This window comes from Stegodyphus dumicola, chromosome 6, assembly GCF_044657685.1.
Source record: "Stegodyphus dumicola isolate Sdum_Otavi_A_Nest chromosome 6, ASM4465768v1".
Taxonomy (NCBI): Eukaryota; Metazoa; Arthropoda; class Arachnida; order Araneae; family Eresidae; genus Stegodyphus; species Stegodyphus dumicola.
The window spans coordinates 84,322,245-84,344,447 of NC_140773.1; the positions used below are offsets into that span (position 1 = coordinate 84,322,245).

At 33.1% G+C, this 22,203-nt stretch overlaps 1 protein-coding gene across 1 annotated transcript in view; it reads right to left on the minus strand.

Annotated features, from left to right (window-relative positions):
- The window catches only part of LOC118200555 (glutathione S-transferase 3, mitochondrial-like), a 49,053-nt gene extending 27,100 nt beyond the window's left edge, over window positions 1–21,953 (minus strand). Inside the window, exons 1-3 of the mRNA XM_035372517.2 lie at window positions 21,678–21,953; window positions 12,393–12,526; window positions 3,847–3,911 (exon numbers count right to left, since the gene is read on the minus strand). Coding sequence (XP_035228408.1) covers window positions 3,847–3,911; window positions 12,393–12,518 — 191 coding nt within the window. The 5' untranslated portion in view covers window positions 12,519–12,526; window positions 21,678–21,953. The remainder of the gene's footprint in view (window positions 1–3,846; window positions 3,912–12,392; window positions 12,527–21,677) is intronic.
- Between the last annotated feature and the right edge of the window lie 250 nt (window positions 21,954–22,203).

Below are 22,203 nucleotides of genomic sequence, written 5' to 3' on the forward strand. Positions count from 1 at the left end.
TTCATGTTGTTTATTATTGTGCTGTAATGCTTATTAATGCATTTATGCCACAGTTGTAAATTTAGCTTCCTGTCCAGGGATTGTACTGCCCGGGATGTGCAGTCCTTGGGAAGGGGGCAGTGTTACGAATTTGGTATTTAAAAAGCTAATGTTAGTTCAACTATAAATTAAATTGTTTTATTTCTCGCGCAGTGCAGCGCGTGACGAATATTAAAAAAAAGCTAAGTCGGAAAATTGAAAATACAAGAGCGCGTGCATTAAATAAATAAATATCTCTTTTTGATTTCGAGAAAGTACTGGAAAATTCTAGCGCGTGATTTTAAAATCTTATAAAAGGAGGAAAACATCTCAGTTTGTAGTAGTTGCTTAGTTTGTTGTTGATTAGAAAACTGCTCTTGTTGATTGTAGCGAATTCGCGGATTAGCTTTCTTTAGCTGTTTTGAATTACGTTCTATTGGACATTTGAGTTGTTAAAAGATTACTACTGTGAGATATTGTAATACTGCATGATAATTTGAGAAAATTTAAGCATTATTGTTGTGATAATAATAAATTTTTGTTCATTTTTCATCGGACTTGTGCATTCATTTCGTAACGAACCCGTACGCACGCAACAATATATATATATATATATATGCACACATACACATTAAATGCATACTATATAAACATATGTTAACGTGAAAGACCGAAATTGGAGAATGTCGACTTTCACCGGAGAATATCAACATTCACCAAATATGTCGGTGAAAGACCGAATATTTCATTACATTCTTATATATTCGGAACCTCACCGGTGTATGTCGACAATCACAGATATGCTCTGGTGAAAGTCGAAAAGAGAGGTTATAAAGTGCCATAATAATTTAAGCTGTTGCAATAAATAAATAAAATTTGAATCACATAATTTAGTAAGTTTTTTGTTACTGTTATTTTATTTTCTCATTTAGAACGTACTGTATAATTAAGTAAGTTTTTAACTTCTATTATTATCCTTTCTCATTTTGAATGTATTGTGTGTTTTAGGTTCTCATGTTCTTAAGTTCTTATTTCAAGTTTCAAGTGCGTTTATTCGCGACTGAATTACGGAGAAGAAAATATAATATTTTTATATGTTCAACATTCACAATTAGTATATGGTGAATGCCGACATTGACCGGTGTAAGTCAGAAATAAGAGTATTTGGAAAATATTTCGGACATACACCAAGAGACTGTGTGAATGTTGACATTCACCGGTGAAAGTCGACATTCTCCAGATTTCGGTGTTTCACCGTAACATATACATATATTATCTTTTAGTAAATTTATGTACTCTAATTTTAACCTTGAATTGTATATATAATTGCGTATATTGCCTTACTTAATGTATTATTTTATCCTTTTGTATCGGTAACTCGTTAGTTTTTCATTATCACACCAGTGTATTATATAGCTTATGGTATCAAGTATACCCATGTAACTCAGTCATACCTTTACCTGTATCTAAAGAGCTCATTAAAGTTTCATGTTGTGAAGACCATTAACATTATTTAAGTTATATCTGTCCATCTCTAGCTTTGTATATTGTGGACACGAAAGTTCTCTCCTTACCCGTATTGCACCCTTCTTCCATCTCTGAACCACTGACTCGCCCTGCACTTTTTTTCGAATCCGTCAGCAATTGTCAAAGCACTCGTCTTGCAGAAAACCCCCCAAAGTGTTTTATAGACTTCTGAAAAGGACTGAAACACAGCAGTATACTTGCCTCTTCATCAAACAGAGGCCTGGGCCGCCAATAATGCAGGAACTTTTGTAACAAAATTAATTTCGTCAGCGGAGCCACCTGTACGAAATGCTAACTGTCCCAGTGGATCGGCTGCCCGGCCGTCGGTGGAAAGAAAGAAAGTTTAGCTATATTACAAATCATATAAACTAGTTGAATATTAGTTATAACGAATATTAGTTAGCTATATATGAATTATGGGCAGCTAGAATATGGGATAGGTATATTACAATTCCCATAAACTAGATGAATTGTAAATTACACCAGTTATAGAATGTAATTAAAAAACATTTTTAACGATCCCCCAAAAGGTTCTTTTAAAGTTTAATATGATTTATCAGTAATGATTATCGATGAACATTACAGGGTATTAGATGAATACGCCCTTAGACTAACATGGGACCGTTCTTATACTTTCTGTGTATTTAAAAAGTGAAAAAATATGTGATGTGATTCTTTAAAAATACTTAATGTTTTTAATTAGTTATACCTTGAATTAAATACATTTTTATTTAAATCAATCAGATTAAATGTAAAAAACAAATATTTTTAAGAACTGCATCTGTTGCTTTTAAATATTTTCGTTTGTTAATTAATAACAGACATATTTAATATTTTCAAGTTTAGTTCTTTCAGTTTTCAGTTTTTAGTTCTTTCAAGTTTATTGCCATTCTCGAAAGAACTGTGAAACCACGCAAAATCGTGTTTTTACACTAATAGTCACTTTGGGCTTAAAATAAATTTAAGATATAAAGCATTCAAAAATACGTGCTTTGCTTTTACCTTCCGATTAGTTAACAATGCGCAGTTTTATTTTGAAATATAGAGATCGCATGAAGCGTCGAATAGCCCCACCTTCTCTTGTCTGGCATTTCTCTAGGCCGTTTGAATGATAAATCCCTAGTAGCACTACATAATATGATGTTGATAGTGGAGTGTAGTAGAGTGGAAATCTAGATCTCTAGAGTACGTGTGCTCAAGCTGCGTGTCGTGAGTCCCATGCGGCTGTTTGACGAGTTTAATGCAGTTCCCCTGGTAACAAGCAGTAGTTTTATTTTTGAAAGGCAGCAAGTTTCTAACAGTTATTTTAAGTTTAAACATGCTTTACTATCTATTTTCCTTTCCCATCTACTAGTCCCTACCAGAATGAGTTTTTTAGTATTACGTTTTACGCAAATGAGTTAGAAGGAGTATTTAAGGGAATTTCTACTTACTTCGAGAGAGAGTGCTTGGGAGTCCTTAGTGGCCCGTACATGCCTTTTGGCTATTTTGTTCTTGAATCTAGTACGCTCGACCGCATTGTACGCGCCTGTTGATAATCGCCGGCTAGGTTAATTAAAAGGCCAACTACGTTAGGTATATGTGTCTAGCTTCGGCTAAGTCTAGTTTAGAATTAGATTAGTTTCTTATTTTCTTATTCTGATTTAAAAGCCGGAGTAGAGGCTTTCCTGTAAGCCCGTGAAGGAGGTCATCTGTTATTATTTCTCTGAGTGAGCAAAAAAGTATTTTAACCCTTCTCAAGACTCTATCATACATATTTGAGATAATTCACTGTTTAATTTACTGTGTTTCTCGACACTTTAACACAGACAAAGTACTAAGGAGCATTACAAGCCAGTATTATCGTTAACAATTATCAACCATAATACTGGCCTATGCCCCGCTATACACTTGAGTAATATTACACTGCGAATGGGAAAGATCTTGTGTACTTTTATTTCGAATAGAATAATAACTCCGTAACTCTTAATAACTGATATTTGTCACATGAATAGATAGCTTACAAACAGCAACTGATAAATCCTTACTAGTTTGCAGTAAGATTTGCAATTACATTTATTTATAAGTTTTTTTTATTAATAATAATAAATCTGTAATAACCACGATAATACTTTAAAGTAAAATCCTGTACAACATTTTTCGCTTTGTTACCAAAAATAATCAACAATTAAGTGTTTCTGTTTTATATTCAAGAGCTTAGTTTTGTACATAAAATGCAGGCTAATGCGCTATATTATTTTATTCAGAATGTTAAAAATATGCAACATTCTTTTCAAAGAAAATATAGAAAATAGAACTTACTAATTTCCATGCACTCGCTGCATGCAGTTAAACTGCATATTTGTCTCACTGAACATAGCAGGATACTATAGAAAAAGTACACATTAATTAGTGACTAGATAATTGAATCTAACAGAATTTCATTGCCATACATTATTGTTAAACATTTGAAATCACAACAGTGGTATCTAGGTTTAACCAAAGTTTATCAGTTATTATATAAGGAATTCCTTTTTTAAAATTAACATTTGGTTAATAAAACTCACATTTAAATTTTTTTAATACAGGGAAGCTGTAGAAGTAGGTAGTTTTGCAAGTTGTATAAGAGGGTGACTTTTGTATTTTGAAGTACTTTTCAACAGACTACATTTCTATGCGTTCGCGACTATAAAAGGTCTTAAGAGGAGTAGGTTATTGTGGTTTAGTGAAATTGCCTATTATTACTTAAAGTAATAAATTTCAGGATGCGGTAAAATTTTAGGATGCATAATGTAAATTGACCAAAGTGACGTTTCAAATGCTCACAATTGTGTGCCGTATGTTAAATTAATATACCTAAAATAAAAAAAAACTTAAATAAATTAAATATTTGAACTTAGAATGCTACTAAAAATACTGTTGGCACTGCAGTTCTGCGTAAAACAGTTTTATTTATTTATTTATAGTATAATGTTCATCGAAAGTCTTATTTGCTAATACTTTCGAGATTCCAATTCCTAGTCCCTTTCAATGCTAGTTTCTTTTATACTACAGAGTTGATGTACTCTTTGATAAAAGCATTCCCAGGAGTTATCTTCTCGTTTAGTAAATAAATATGTCTGTATAAAAGCGTGGTTATAATATGCGATTGCTATATATGACTTTAAAGAGAATATGACTTCATTGCCACGATTGTCTTCTAAGTCAAGGTCACATATTTTATGTCAAGGAATTTTTGACATTAGAGAAAAATATCTCAGCAGGCAGGAGAAAAGTGCACTATTACGAGGGTTGGAACTTTAATAGTGGCAACACAGCTGAAAAAAACGTTACGCAACAAAACCAAAGAATATCGAGTATACCACACGTAAATTACATACCTACCTTACCTCTCAGTAAAAAGACTCGTCCTGCCTACGTCACGCGCATGCGGAGTGACGCGAAGAACGAATCCTTGTATTAGCTCGCGGTCTAAAGTAAGTGTTGTCAGGATGTTTTTTAACAAGAACAACGATGTTGGATAAAAATTGAATGTGCCAGAGGTCGTACAGCACGACAGTGTCATCAAGGGCTACAAGAGGCTTGCGGGGAATTTGCATTGCCTTAAAGAACCGTAGCAAGATGGGTTAAAGCATTCAATAAAGGACGGCAAAACGTGGCAGACATGCTGCGGCCAGGTCGTCGGAGTGTCAGCGATGCAGACGTGCAAGCTGTTGCCGCACTAATGGACAGTGATTGCCGCCAAACGATTCGTCAGCTAGCCGGACAAAAAGGATTAGCGCATACGACTGTGCTGCACATTCTGAAGGAACGCCTGTCCATGAGAAAAATTGCGTCACGATGGGTTCCACATCAATTGACGGAAATGCAGAAATGGCTACGATACCATGCTGCCCGAACCCACCTGGAGCGCTATGAGCGCGAAGGAGATGCTTTTTTACGCCGTATCAGTACGCTGGATGAAACTTGGGCCCGATCGTACCAGCCAGAACTGAAAGGCCAATCAAACGAATGGCGTCATCACAGGTCACCACGAAGTTCGAAATTTCGACAGAACCCCAGCAATGTGAAAGTTATGGTGATTCTCGTGTACGACTGTGATGGTGTCATCCTAACGCATACCGTTCCCCCACAGCAGACCGTCATTGCGCAGTATTACTGCTCATTTTTGGAGAACAATGTCCGACCAGCTTTGAGAAAAAAACGGCGACACTTTCTGCAGAGCGCTCCTCTCATTTTGCATGACAATGCTCGGCCGCATGCAGCGCAAGCTGTGACTGATTTGTTCAAGCGATGGGGCTGGAAAGTGCTTTACCATCCACCATACTCCCCAGATCTAAGCCCTTGTGACTATGACTTAATTCCTAAGATGAAGGAACCACTTCGTGGCACTCGCTTCCAAACTGTTCCTGAGATTCTTGCGGCAGTAGACCGGTCCATTCAAACTATCAACAAAACAGGCGCTGCTACAGGTATTCTGCGACTTCCACATCGTTAGAAACGGGTTGTACACAAGGCTGGCGACTATATTGAAGGACTGTAAAACATGGTGACATGAATCACTTTTGTATTCCTTGTAAATAAATAGTTGCCACTATTAAAGTTCCAACCCTCGTAAAACAAACCATTGACATTGATTTACCAGTCGTGAAAAATACTACGAAAACTTATTGCAAAAAGTAGATGCATGCAACAACAAGAATGGGATTCAAACGAAATGGAAAGTTTCATTCACAAAGTCTTCCTAAAGGTTCGTATAAAAAAATAAGAACACAAATACTTTAGTTCACTATTGGCTACTAATCATAGAAATTTTTTCCGTATTTTGAGAATGGGTTACGTTGGTATAAATCAAAGATACAAAAGAGATACAAATAGGTTGTTTAAATAAAACTCATAAGCAAAATTGATATTTTTATCCACCGAATTGCTGAAAATTGAAAATATTAGAATCATTGAATTAAGAAAGATTTGGGCTTGAAATTTTATTATACAGCTTCGAAGTATAAAAAAAATTTCGAAAATTCTAGCAAACAAGGACATGCTTTAAAAATGTATAAGCTGCTGATTTCCTCCGAAGGGAAAGGTAGCCTATCAGAAATGATGAATAAAGCTTCCGGTGGTTCTAAGTATTAGCATTTAACATCTAACATTAGTTCATGTGTATTTCATGACAATGACTAAAACTTTATCAAGAAACGGAATGCTCTGGTAGCCATAGACAAAGTGGAGCGTTTCTAAGCCGATCATTTTTCACAAAACTCTAAGCGTTCTCATTAATTTGAATCATGAAAAAGGCTTGATTCCTTTCAGCAAAACCACTTAAGCATAATGAAGGTAATTGTTTTGGCCAAACAATCTACCAGCCATTTCAAAAAAGATGCTATCAACTGTCTGAACGAACAGAAAACTGATCTTGCATAATAATTAAATTACGGGTACAAGACTTCAGAAAGCAGATGAAGAAGCTTTCTACAAGTCTCTTGAAAAACATTATGGTACTTTCAACACATCAGTATTGTGTAAATGTAATATGAATGGTGAGCAGAGAGAACATGCCAGGACTGCTTAGGGTAAGTTAAAATCTCTTATAACTAAGAATTTCGAAAGACCTGCTGATTATCGCGAAGCTTGCGTAATAAGTTTGAAAGCTTAAGTTATGAAACCTTCCTATGCTGATATGATACTCTTCGCTATTTAGGGAAGAAAATGTAATAAATTGTCACGTGACTACAGCAGCTGTTGGATTGGAAAATTTTTCATCCCTCGATGTTAAAATACTTTTGAAAGAAAAGATTAATTCTACAGAAAAGAAATAAGATATTAAAAATATTAGGATGACTTCTTATCGGGATAATTTTCGAGATTTAGGAATTTAGTGATATTAGGATGAATTTTTGCGCAATGCTGTTCTTCTACTAATCATGACAAACTAAAAGATGAAATAAAGAACAAACCTGAGCTAATTTCTTCTGCTTCAAAGCCTTAAAAATGCCGCGCTCTGTTCATGCGCTAAATGAAACTGAAAATAGAGATGTTTTAATTGTTCTGTGTGATCAAAATCCTGACATATTTAGGGATAATGAAAGCATTAACAACAGTAAATTATGTTTTACGCTTGGAAAATTAAAAAAACTCATGCATGTTGATACGTAGTGTGTTTCATTGCAAAATAATTGCTAGCTCAGAAATTAGATTTATAAGAAATCGTCATATATAGAATGAATTAACAGCTATTCTATGATAAATGGAGCACTTAATGCATTTTTAACTCTAAAAGAAAAGCATTTAATGGAATAATCTTTTCGTTATCAATGAAGACTGCGGTCTCACTTTCTGCAGTACTCAATGTTCAAGCTGTATTGAAATTATCATTAAACGAGATTAAGTGTGTAGCTTAAAAAAGAGTGGAGTTGGCGACAACTGTTTTGGTGATGTAATGCCACACACCTCCTCTATCCATGCGCCCAGTTTTGACTTAACCGATCACGCCAGTTGGGAGGACTGCGTCATTGAGGAAACACGTGCAACTGCATTCTGCTAGAAAAATGACTAATGTAAAAACCGAACAGCGAATCAAGTTGCTTGTGAAACTTTAGAAATCAGTCACGGAAACATTTCAAATGTCAACCGAAGCTTAAGGAGATGAAAATTTGTCTCGTGCACATGTGTTTGAATGGCATAAGAAGTTTTCATGTGGAAAGGACAGTGTGGAAGATAATGAACGTCAAGACATGAAAATTAGAGGCAATCTTTAATTGTCTTCTTCGACATTAATGGAATTATAATCAATTATAATTATAATTATTATTATAATGGAACACACTCAAGTGTTCCCAGTGGTCAGACTGTTAATCAACTCTACTACATACAAGTATGGTTCAGAAGTGATGGATGGCTGTTGCACCAGGACAATGCATTCGCTCACACGGCCCTGTCTATCAAGCAGTTTCTAACCAGCAAAAATATTACTGTGATGGGGCACTCTCCTTATCCACCTGATTCGGATTCATGAGACTTTCTTTTTTATTTTCTAAAGTTAAATCTTGCTTAAAGGGAACCCATTTTACCTCAGTTGAAGAGTTCAGGCAAAAACGGAGAATCTCCTCCTTCCAAAAACCTCGTTTCAGAACTGTTACTAGCAATGCCAGCACCGAATGCAGAAGTGTGTAAATGCTGAAGGGAACTATTTTGATGGTGATCATGTCATGGAGAACTGATTCTGTAAGTGCAATGATTTATTGGACCAGTCTTTTTTTTTTTTTTTTTTTTTTTTTTTGGGTGTGTGTGTGTGTGTGTGTGTGTGTAACGCGTCATAAATCCCTCTCTGATCACAGTGTAATTCAGTTTGATCTATCTGCGACACCTGATGACTTTCTTTGTGACAGAGACAACAGCAAGATAGTCTTCGAGGTAAAGAAAGCTAACTGGCATATTTTTTATTTTTCATCTAGACAATCGGTTGATGAGCTGTGGTAGTTCATTGACTGCTGTTCAGATAAGCATGCCTTAAACTCTGTACTTAAAAACTGGACTCTATTCTATATAACGCATCAAAAGCTTAAATCGAAGAGTTCACAAGGTACTGAAGTCGCATTTATGAAAACGAAAATTAATCCTGCTAGATGTAGGTTTAAACGAAATCGCAATCCTACTATTAGAGACCTTTAAAAACAAAAATATTTTCATTTCTGTCATAGTTACAGTTCAAAGCTCCAAGGCGCAAAGCGTAATCTTTGGAGTGATTTTTCTAATGAATGAAAAGAATGTTAAGGAACAAAATATATACGAATGATACAAAGCAAAATTTTATGAAAAGAATTGAAGTTACTGGAATTTATCTCCTATGTGGTAATCGTAGGAAATCGCTAAAATAGTAAACGAGTTTCCTAACAGAAGTTTTCTCACTGACCTTTTCAGCACGCATAATTCGTTTCATATTATGATTCGGCTTAAAGCTTCTATAAACAATGTTACTAATCAGGATTCCTTTTACTAGTTCAATAGTGTAATTGAAAGCCTTAAATACAATAAGCCTCCTGATCTTGATTCTATTTCAAATGAAATTTTGAAGCAAGTTCATAGAATATTGTAAAATTTGTTTTCTAAAATCTCCAATATTTTTCTTAAACTTGGTTCATTTCCTCTTGCTGAAAGAAACCAAATGTCATTTCGATCCCTAAGAAAAATGGTCTTTGCATCAGAAAATTTGAGATGCATTAATTTTGTTCCCATTTTAGAAAAATGCCTATAAAACTGTTTGTTAATGTACTTATTTAGTTTCTACATAATAAAAATTTCTTAAACAAAGTACAGTTTGATTTTGCTCCTCATAAGAGCTGTGAAAATGCTCTCATGTATCTGAAAGACTGCTCTTCTGTACCCGAAAGACAGCTCTGATGTACCTGAAAGACTGCTCGTTTAGAATTTACGCATAGTTTTCGTGTTTCTTGATATCAGAGGCGCCTTTAAATAGTGGCCTGGAATACTTGCCTTTTTAATAAAAGCTAGAGTTAGTTCCAGGCAATATTTTTCACCTTAATGAAGATTTTTTTCATCACAGATCTGCGTTGCTCTCCCTTGGCCATGTTTCTACTTCCCACAGTTTAGAAAGATTTGCTCTCCAAGGTTCTGTTTCTGGACCCTTACTGTGGAATTTAATTATGAATGACCTTATATACTCTCAGATTTTTCGGGCTGTAAAACAATTGCTTTTGCCGATGATCTATTGATTTCTTTTCAAGGGAAGTGTTCCAATACTCCTTTTAACAAGGCTCAGAACAATTTTGATTGGGTTTCAGATTGGTCTAGGGAGCAGAAGTTGGAATTCAACTCTAATAAATCTAAAATTATGATAATTTAAAAGAAAGCATGTCAGTTGTACAAACCAGCAACTGTACTTTGATAATATATTACTCGAAACTGTGAATGAAATAAAATATTTAGACATTATTCTTGATCATAAGTTTTTCTGGAAAATCGTAATATGTATTTATTCAAAAAATGCGAAAATGTACTCAGAAGGTTGATCGTATCTTTTGCAATGCTTTATGTTTAAAATCTAATATTATTGGTATGATTTATAGACAGGTTATAGTCCCTTTTGTTTGCTATGCTTCTAAAGTGTGGGGAGCATCTTTAGAAAAGACTATTTCCCGTATTATTGCAGAATTGAAAGAATCCCGTATTATTGCAGGTGGAAGGATACAGAAATTCTTCTACTGCCTTTCTGATTAAATAATGTTTCCTTCTATTTCTCTTAGACTAATTAATAAACCTTTTTTCTACAGTTTTAAAAATTACTAAATTCCTAACTGAGCATGGTAATTTCAACCATATCCGGATAGATTTTGGGCTATCTAGTACAATCATGTATTCTTATAGCTTCGGGGAAGTGCAAAATATCGAATATTCATTGTTTTACTGTTCAAAGCTTAGGAACGAAGAAAAGAATTCATTTGTAACTTTTTAAACATTAAGATTTCTTCCCTTTCTATGTGTTTGAAGATAAAATGGCATTCATTTCTTCCTGTACATTAATTTCTTACATTTCTTTGTGAATTTTTAATTTTGTTATATTTTGTCTTGTGTTGTGGTATTGTTTTTACTTACCCTTGTAATCTTTGCGTAATACTATGTAGTGCATAAGGAGTTTAAATATTCTTAAAAATAAATATCTACATATATATATGTGGGATGGCATCGTTCATTATTATCGGACAACGCGACAAGCTGTGAGAATAAATCTTTTACTTTCTCGATGATAGAAGGCAGACGATTCCGCCATTAAGACGATGACGCGATTCAAAGATGTTTGCTTATAAAATACGATTCCTTCTCTTCATCTGTAAATAATCTCATCTGTTTCCTTCTACGTATGTAATTACCTTGTAGTTTGTAGCAACTATTCATGTTTCATTAAATATTCAAGTTTTACATAAATCGGACTAGTTTATTAGCCCCTAGACAGCCACATCGGAAGTAAGTTTACAAACATCATATTCCTAGACAGTAAGTTCCGATTCTACATATATATATATATATAAACGCAAAGTATCTAAATTAATTAGTAAATTGGAATGAAAGCAAGGCAATTCAACTATAATATAATAATTGCAACCGTGTATAAGAGGTTTAACACAGTATCAAAACTAATCCAATTAAAGAAAGAGTTCAAGTAGAACAATCTCGAAAAATAAAAATGCGAAAAGGAAAATATACAAAATTATACAAATAAAAATTAATCTCCTTTTATTGAAACTTCAATTCAGAACTCATCAAGGAAACATGAATTAAAGCTTCATAAAAGTCAACTAACATGTTTCGGAAAATCAAAAATTTTGGGGGCAATTGTTGAAGGAAAGTACTGTTATGGTAACTAGGAATCTAAAACATTAATTTAATTCAACAGAAATTACTTTAAAGTAATTTAAAGTTAGTCAAATAAAAGTTAGTTAAATGAAGGTCAACATTTAAAGGAAACGCTACAAGCAACCTTAAGGATAAGTGAAGCACATCTCCATAAGATAGGCCAAAAACGAAGCTGTGCTGCAATTTGAATGTGCACATCGAAAAAAGATCTATCTGATTAATATTCTAATTTCAGGTAAAATTTCACAGCTATTACAGTAGTCACTTTTAAAATCTCAAATTTGTCTCCTTTATACACTGGACATCCTTTCCTATAAAAATAATAATAATAACTTTTAAAGCGTCTCTGTCATTTTTTGAAGTGGTTTATTTAGGGATTGAAATAAGCAATGATAAAATGTTCTTAATACAAATGTAAAAAATACGTAATGCAAGAAATAAATATAAAAAAAAAATATTAAACTTCACTGCAAAAGGTAATAAGAAAATTAACTCACTTTTATACCAAAACGTTTTCTCGCTAAGAAAACATTTGCACCAAGTCCATAGCCGAATAGCATAGAAAGTACACCTACGAGAATGACATAGCCATAGTCTTCATCAATCGCCAATGTTACAGCCATCACTGATGCTGGAAAAATAACAAAAATTAAATTTTATTTTTGAGGTGCCTCTAAGTTAAGGTTAACAGAACTAAAAGTTTGGATAATATCTTAAAAGTTCTTATACACTGTAATGCACAGAAATTGCCACGTTTATTATTTCTGTTGTTAAACCTCTCTTATTGTACAGTGAAACTTAATGAGACGCAAGTGATATCTAGAGAATAAACTCGTAATCCAGATGAAACACGCAGAAGAATGCATACATCATATATTTGCCTATTCGTACTCCAGATGAAACAAGCAGAAGAATGCATTTATCATACACCTGCGCCTATGGAGTAAACTCGTACTCCAGATGAAGCACGCAGAAGAACGCATATATCATATATTTTTAGAAACTATCTTCTCCAAAAAATTTAGATGTTTTGCTTTCAATACATAGAATTATCCTTTCGAAAAATAAATTATCTCTAAATTTGTTAGAGATAAAAAATGGCCGACCTGTTAGTGCTTAGAGTTCCTGGCTGCTGTATCATTCTTTAGGTTTGAATTCGAATTCCCGATAAGAAATGAATTAGTTTGCTTTGGTTTTCTTGATTATGGTAAAAGACTATTTGCCTAAGAGAAGGGATATCTTCTTGGAGAACTTTCTAGTGGAAACCGGCTTGTATCCACGTTATAAAGTCTTACACTCACCTGAGTGTATACACTCAATGAAAACCACGAAACCGCCCATGCAGCCAGCGCGAGTCTCGAATCCGGGTTTAACTTACCCGGTTTTGTTAATATTTTACCGCTCGCATGAGAAGGCAGGCATGTTTGTAACAAAATAGTCCTTATGCGGCATAGAACCACTCAAAATACACGGCGAATCGAAAACACCCTTGAGCTGTTTGGTGATAGCGAAAGAAAGGTGAGAGACCCTTAGATCCATTTCCCAGATTCTCCCTTCAAAACTAGGAAGGAGCTGGATAGAGTCGTATTGTTGTTATACGATGAACAATGCGATTCGAATCTCTAGACTCATGTCAACGACAAATGAAGTCATGCGCTTCTTGCCACATTCAAATTCGTGGACTTACTCTGCTTTAGACAAGTAAGATAAGCCCCAACAAACAGCAGAGATAAAATGGAGCTGAGCTATCTTCGATTCAATTAGTTCAAGCATCTAATGGTGAAACAAGCCTACCAGCAGCCAAGCGGTGAAGCCGTTTAATTTGATAGTTCGAAACGCTTCATATATCAGAGAATGGGTTAGTTGCTTGGAAGCTTTCATAGTTTTCTAAATGCGTAACATGATAACGAGGTAGTTTAGTTAAAAAATTCTTTCACGTAGGCTTCCATGTTTTTACCACATATTATTTGAACGGCTTGCCATGACCTAAATAATCTAAATTTAGATGGTAAAATTATATGTAACGTGCAAGTAAAAAGCAAAGAAAGAGAATAATACTATACGAATCCGATTTATGAAACAATTTCTGTTCCATCTGAATGTCAGTCATTACTTATATTATTTTAAGTGCTCTATTTTATTTTTCAGTGCTTATCATCACTACGGATGTTGGTTGGAATTTAGTAACTTCCCTTCTTACCTCCCAACATATATACGTAGATAAAGGAGGTAACGTTTTTGGTGCAAAAATTTGATAGTGAGTTTTCAGCGAATACACACGAATCAGGGGCTTCATAACACGATTTTACTATTTTTGCAATGATGTCTATCTGCCTAAGTGTTTTTATGTGTGTATGGATGTGATGATCTTTGTCCACTATAACTCTTATATGAAATATTTAAAAAATTCCCGTCTTCTGTATTTAAGCTTTCTATATTAATACAAAAAGCTGACTAGATTTAGGGTAAAACGGAGTAACCGGAAGTGGTATTTTACATGAAACGCATGAATTTTCGGTGTAATTATTCACCTGTATCAACAAATGCTGCACTAAAGATTATAAGAAATGCCATGCAACTATTAGAAGCACTCACAAAGCATATAAATTTAATCCTAAAATTAAGGCAAAAGGTGCTAATAATTAATACTTAATCATTGCAAATACTAGTGCAATTAAATGTAAAAAGCGGTCAGCGTTTCACTGAAATATAATTAATTTAATAATCAAAAACTTTATCTCTTTATAAAAACATTTTTTCACAACTGTAAGAAACTGTAACTTCATTTTAATATATCTTTAAGCTAGAGGTTAAAAGAATATATAAAATAAAACGGATATTATGTTTTTAATATTTTCGCAGGTGCAAATTTTCGACCTATCTGTTCTTTCCATGATTCATATATATGTTTACATATTTTTAAGAATTATTAAATCAGACGCAAGTTGTTTGCTTATTGAATAATTACTTTTCTTTGAAATAAACAGTTTTTCTGAGACGAATGTCAAACTAAGGTTGTTTGATTTTGAAAAGCAAAAGGTTTTTTTCCTCAAACTCTGAATTCATGTTTCTTTCCTCACTACATCTACGGAGTTCGAAAAAATTCTGAATTCTGAATGAAATATTCTTTCGGATTTAGCGAGAATTTAGTTCTTAAAGTCTGCAAATGGGTTTATTTTTCAGTATGAGAAATTTGCCATTTTGCTTAAGAAACCGATATTTGAAATTCGAAATTGTGGTCTATAATAAATTTTGATAATTAATAATAATCATATGATCATTTCTATGGTGGCATTTATAACCATATTAATTTATGAATGTAAAGTAAGAAGAAAAAGGGAAAAAAATTCGGACATCTGCTTATTTCGTGCGGTTTTAAATAAAGTAGTTTCGATTGTACGTAGTTTAGAAATTTCAGTGTGAGAAAAACCATAGCTTTTTAATAAAATGATAGCATAAGTTAATATTTTTTTTATTTATTTGACTCTGTGACTGAAGGTCAAAGAAATCAGTTGTTTACTTACTTTAACCTTCATGGAATGAAAAACTCCAAATAATTTCTTATTGTAATTGATTTTGCCAACTAGAAATATCGTATTAGTTTAGCTTATTCGATGATATCTTTAAAAGAGAATTCCGTGTTTCAAACTTTCCTCAGAAAGAATAATAATTGGTTTTAAGAATGATGGCTGAGCTATTCTTTTTGGTAGAAGCAACAGGCGATGTTTTCCGTTGACCTCCGTTATTTTATTAACTCCATCAATAAACAGAAGACATCCTTGAGATATTATTTTTGGTAGAAGCAAAATTTTGAATACCTCCTCTAAAACATATCACTTAATCAAAACTTAGCGGCAGTTAGGAGTAGCATGGTATTCAAACGAGTATAAAATCTTTTCTTTCCTTGGCTCTGATAAGTGCAGAAGAAATATTTTTAAGGTTACGAAACCAAATATTAAGAATTATCATAGATCTCTTAGTTTGTTCAAAATACGATAATCAGGGAATATTTCCAACATTACCTCACCAGATTCTGTGTTGTTAAAATTATAATGTACCTTCGCTGCATTAAAAAATATAAATTTTCATACTATCACCGTATGACAAGTTAAGATGAATTCTCTGTGCAATGCTATAAAAGGTTATGTACTCTTATTCGCCATTCTGAAATATCGTTGATGTTACACAGAGACAGTAAGAACCTTATCTCTGCTTCTCAATATTAAGTTTGAATTGGTTTGGTTTATTGAGATTACGGAAAAGCACTCTAGGGTTATCTGCCTGAGGGAGGAGGTCATTTTGGATGACTTTCTAAGGGAAACTGGCTCATATATAGGTTACGCAGTGGGAAAACCACGAAAATGTTCACGCAACCACCTCGTTCGCCTGCAATCGAACCCAGATCGGAACTACCCGTGTTCAGCGATTTTACCGCTCGGCAGCTATGCCTTCAATATTAAGATGCGAGCAAATGAGGCTGATGCATTCAGAATGATATAGCTGTTGAAAATATTAAAATGTGTTCCAAGTTAGATTAGTGTACGCAGAAAGATACTCTTCAGCAATATCCGTTAACAAAGCCCGCAGCATTCGATTTAAAGAAAAAACAATGTAGGGTGGTGTTTATTGGTTTAGAAGAATATTAGTGCAAGAGCTACACAAGGGGAATTGCAACCTATAAATTATATGCGTTTCTGCTTCACGTAAATACATGGATGACAAACCTCCAAAATTTACATGAGACTCATTCCCAACTCCATTGGTATGGAATACATTCCGTCAATCACTATACTGTGTAGGGCAGCCCAGATTAAGCCATATTACCCTTCATTGGACTATTTTTTGCACTGCCTTAAGGTTATTCAACATTTAAGATGGAAATAATTTTTAGGCTGTAACCCAAATTCTACTTCAAAAATCTGGGAATCAAGGAGAGAAGCACAAGCAGTCCTCATGATGCAAAGAGAAGAGTGTCAAGGCTTTTAATCTGTGAACTGTGTTTCATAGGTAAACGCAGTAATTTCAAAAAGGCCAGATTGCGTATATTGATGATGAAAAATTTGCATCGAATTTTGAAGATGCAGTACAATTTAGAAGAAGGAAGACTAGAATAATATTTAAAATTAGTACTTTCAATCTTTTTCGCTTCACATACTTACTAGAAATATGCAATAACTGGCATAGTATATGCAGAGGTAAACAAAACTAAAGTTGAAACGATAGAAATAAAATAAAATATACACGTATCCACATTAAAATTTGTATTCATAAATTACGTGTTGTAATAAATAAAAAATTAAATAAACAGTTAATGCATCTTGTAAACAATTGGGTAATCAGCGAGAAGGCACGTTTCAACGTTAGTAAAGGTTGTTTTGTTGAAGTTTGAGAGACTATTAAGTTTTTTTCGGAGTGGGAAGTCTGAAAGTCAACAAAGTCTCTCTTGAAATCGGACCGTGAATCTCCCATTTGCTAACTAAACGTGTTAACCTGTACATCACAAAGGCACATGAAAGGAATGCCATAATTCCTTATGTTTGCCCTCCGGAGACTATGAGAACGAGACCTTGTCAGCCGAATAAAGGTATGCATGGGCTTGGATAGGTCATATTTCAGTTCGGGTGCCACTAAAGAAATCAGTTCTCTCAGTGCCTCCCCGAGAAGCATGAAATATGAACTGCATCCTCGCAAGGAAACTAAACATGAATCTTATACCTGCTTTATCTAGATGTACTACCACTGCCCCACAAGAGTGCATGGGAAGATTTCCACAGTGTCTTTCAATGTTATATTCCTAAGAGTTAGTATAAGCTGATTTTTCGCTGATGCGAACCATTTCAAGTAAGCCTTCCATTTCAGGAGGTCTCTAAATCTTCTTAGAATATTTAAAATATGAAAAATTTTATTATTTTTTCCAACTGTATCGAAATAAAATACAAATTACAAAAATATGAGTTTAGTAGCAGGAACAAAAGGCTAAACTCCGAATTCCTCCCCCCCACCGATTTCGCATTTTAATTTTTAAAAACGGGTCTGGAAAATTTCTCTTTTATGGAGATAGAAAACATCAGTGTCAATCCTTAATAACTAATTTGCTCTAAACAGAATATTTTCAAACATTTTTTTTTTTTTTTTTTTTTGTTATATAAGAAATTTAAAGAACATTGTCGATTAAAATTTTTAACAGATATCTTAAGATTATACGCTCATACACGTAAACTAATTTAACTTAAACGTAAACTAATATAATGTAAACTAAAAACCTAAACTAATGTAATGTAAAACAAAAACAGACTAATGCAGAGGGGCCTGGAAAATTCTTTTTGTCGGAATATTCAATTTATTAAAAGATTTTACGTAAATTAATGATTATTTAATGTATATGAATGAAAGTAAAAAAAAACACTGCAGTGTTCCTCATTTAAAATTATAAAATTAAGATCTACAATGTACGAGATGAAATTATTTTTTAAACAAAACAAAAGTTCCTTTTGAAGATGGTCGGGACATAAATACTCCGGACTGATCCACCAAAAGAACTGATTTCTTTTACATTTGAAAGATACTGAAATTTTGTGATATCATATTTTATATAATAAGGTGTTTTCTCCCTCCTTCCAGCACGCCTTCGTGGTGTAACGGTTAACACACTCAGTGCGTATTCGAGAGGTCTAGGTTCGAGTCCCGTTGAGGGAACGGCTCATTTGTTCGGCTTCTTGACATCGAAAATAACTTAATGTCTCTACAGTGGCGCCCGAACTAAAAGGTGGTGGAGGATGATTCTTCACCACCAGGATTTGGCGACTGGAGGAGTATCTAAGATACTTTCTACCTCCTTCCAGCATGCCTTCGTAGTGTATGTAGCACACTCGGAGCGCATTCGAGAGGTCCAGTTTCGAGTCCCAGCGAGGGCATTGCTCATTTTTCACGTCTCCAGCATCAAAATAATCTAATGTATGTACAGTGGCGCTTGAACTAAAAGGAGGTGAATGATGATTCTTCACCACTAGGGTTTAGCGGCTTGATCCCCTAATCCTCAGTCTCCCTTTAAAAGGGGGGAGTATATAAGGTATTTTCTCCCTCACAGTGTGCCTTCGTGGTGTAACGGTTAGCACTATCCGGGCGTATTCGAGAGATCCGGTTTTGAGACCTGGCGAGGGCATTGTTAATTTTTCAACTTCCTGAGATCGAAAATAACCTAATGTCTCTGCAATATTTATTCATATACTATTGAACTAATAAATAATTTAATTGCACCAGTTTTCTCATAACTCTACAACTTAGAGCTTAATTTGCCGAGTTTGTATCTGAAAAAATTTTAAGACTTTGAACTCAAAATTTGTTGTAAAATTTTTAGAATTCAGTATGGATAGTTTTGTTTAGTTTGGAAATGTAAAAGAGGAGTGAAACAAATTACTTAAAGCCCTACATCTACTGTAATTTAAAATTAAAAAAAATTATTTTTATTTTAAATTAATGTAGGTAAATGGGAGTTTTAAATAAATACATAAAAATGAACATAATCAAGCACACTCTTTCTAATTAAATGATTTTAAATTGATTTCTCTGGCTATGTAAACCCCAATCATTCTATCAGTCAACAATTTAAGAATCCTAAAATAAGTTTTTCTGTTTCTCCTGACCTGATGAAAGCATATATTTGTTTCTAAAAAATAGTTAATGGGCTTTTAAATAATCAGGAAAACCAAAGTCCACTTTAACTAATTTTTGAAACCTAATGAGTCAATATAAAATCATTTAATTAGCAACAATTTTTTTAATTATATTTATTTTGTGTTTACTTCAAACTCACATGCACATACATTAATTTCAAATTACACTTCAAAGATTTTTCTCACTCCAATTTTGCATTTCTAAAAAAATATTAATTCAAAATTCTCCTAATTGTATTAATTTAATTTATTTAATTTTATACTTTTAATAAAACTCTCAACTGTATTATCCCCGGATTCTAATTTTTAAAGTCGACTTTAACTAATTTTTGCATTTTATTATTTTTAATACATATATAATCATGAATAAACAGATAAATAAAACAGTTATTTTATTTGTAACCTGTTCATACTAACTGGTGATAATAAATTATTTCCATACGTGTGAAGAATAAAATAAAATATATTAATATTCTTCTAACACGCTAAGACGATTCAACACTGCTATTGAACCATGCGTGAAGAAAATTCTTTTCTTTCTCATCTAGGAGAAAACAAACTCATTCTAGCATGAAATAAAAACGAAAAGCCTTATGTAAAGTGGAGATATTAAATAGGACATGAAAACGTAGCTGTAAATGATCTTTGTTTTGAGTCTACAGGTGAATTTTGAAATTTTCATGTCTGATTTTTCAAACTTCACGTTTCATCTTATTCAAACTATTAAAGTTTACGCTCAACATATTTTAATATAATACATTTCTTCATTTGTAAGATGTGTTGCCATATTTCTTGCATTCTAAGGTGAGCATTTTCCCCCTTTTAAATATCACAAAAGACGAGATACGTCTTAGATTGTATGGTGTTTTAGAAGCGTAGATTCCCCCCCCCCCCAATTACTAAGTATCTCGAAACAAATGATTTTTCAAATTGCTAATTTTAATAGTTGTATTACTGTTGTCAGTAAACTGAAGTCTATTATTAAAAAAGCTTTTGCTAATACATTTATTTGTTTTAGAATTAAAATCATTTTCTTCTATTGACAGTGCTGAAATCAAGAGGTGCGGCTTATAAACGATGATGTCTTAAAAATAAAGAAATATGATATGTATGTATGCATATCTAATGTTTTTTTAACATTAGTGCAACGTAAACCAAATGCAGTTTTTTTTTTGGGGGGGGAAGAATTTTTTTTTTTTAAATTTATTTATTCTTTTTTTTAATTTTCATTATTATTTCTTGAAGATATTTTCATCTTTTTTTCGAGTACTAAGACTTTTTATATTCAGTTTTGAATGAGATTTACCCTTTGTTTAGATATCTTTCCCATATGACTTCAGAATTTCTGCAACATTTCTGACTTGCTACGTTTGCTTGTATAAAAGGAAATGCATAGATTCCATCTCATCAACAAAAGTATGAATTCAGTTTTCAAAATGACTAAAAGACCTTTTTGAATAAGAATTTTAAAGTACGAGATAGTCAATTTCATGAAATTTTAATTTATGAAATTTTAATTTATTTTAGTTAGAAAAACTATAAAGAATTAAATTAACCAAGTTCAGTGGTCAAATTATAATATTGAAAAAATTTATTTATGACACAACTTTTCTCATTAAGAACGTTAATGAATATTTAAATTTTGAGAACAATAAGATTAAATATTATAAGAAATTTTAAATTCATTTAATATGAGTTTAATCAAACACTGACAGCTTGGCAACAAACCGAAGTTAAAAACTGGAAATTTTAATTTGGGGAAATAAATTTTCAGAAAAAAATAATATTAATCGCTTAAAAATCTGTATCTGTATTTATGTATACTGTAAAACTGAATGCATTAAATTAAACGTAGGAAATGTTAAACATAAATAAACGGTTCTACAAGCAGTTTTTAAATATTTTTTGAAGTATTTAAAATTAATTCCGTTTAAACATCACAAATTGTTTGCAAACATAGCAAAATTTTGCTGAGATAACAAGATCTGTGTAAGGCTCCAAAATTAAGCTTATACACAGGAAAGAAAAAGAAACGAAAGTTAGAAAAATTACAATTATTTTCAAACATATTCAACGATAACGAAATAATATCCGAAAGAATATACTCACGTGCGCTACTTTCAGAAGTATTCAGGAAACTGATGTTGACCAGCTTGGTGTTGAAAATGAAGTCAGAAAGACAATAGAAATTAATGTGATTGTCTTTTTATCCTTTATCTCAGTTCTCTTATTTAATATTGTACTTTCAAGGAATCGCCTTATTCATCTCAAAAGAGAAGTATGAATCACCAATCATATGCAAGAAATATGAATTGCCTTGCAATACAACCTTTTAATCAGTTTCAAGACAGTGCTACAACATTCGGTGAAGGACAACTTTCCCTTTTGCCTTGCGGTGTAAATACTTCCTTCCCTACTCAGTTCAGCCATGGTTCAGTGTTAAGAATCACGTGACCCGAAAAGTCTCTTATGAAAATCAGTATAATTATTCAGTTTTGCTGAAACATATTACGACAGTTTCATGACTGCGGGACATTTAGTCGATAATGATAATTTCTCGTTTCAGTTAATCGTCATCAAACAATGAGAAATAAAAATGATTTTCTTTTGAATGCTAGAGAAGTGCACAAAAAAG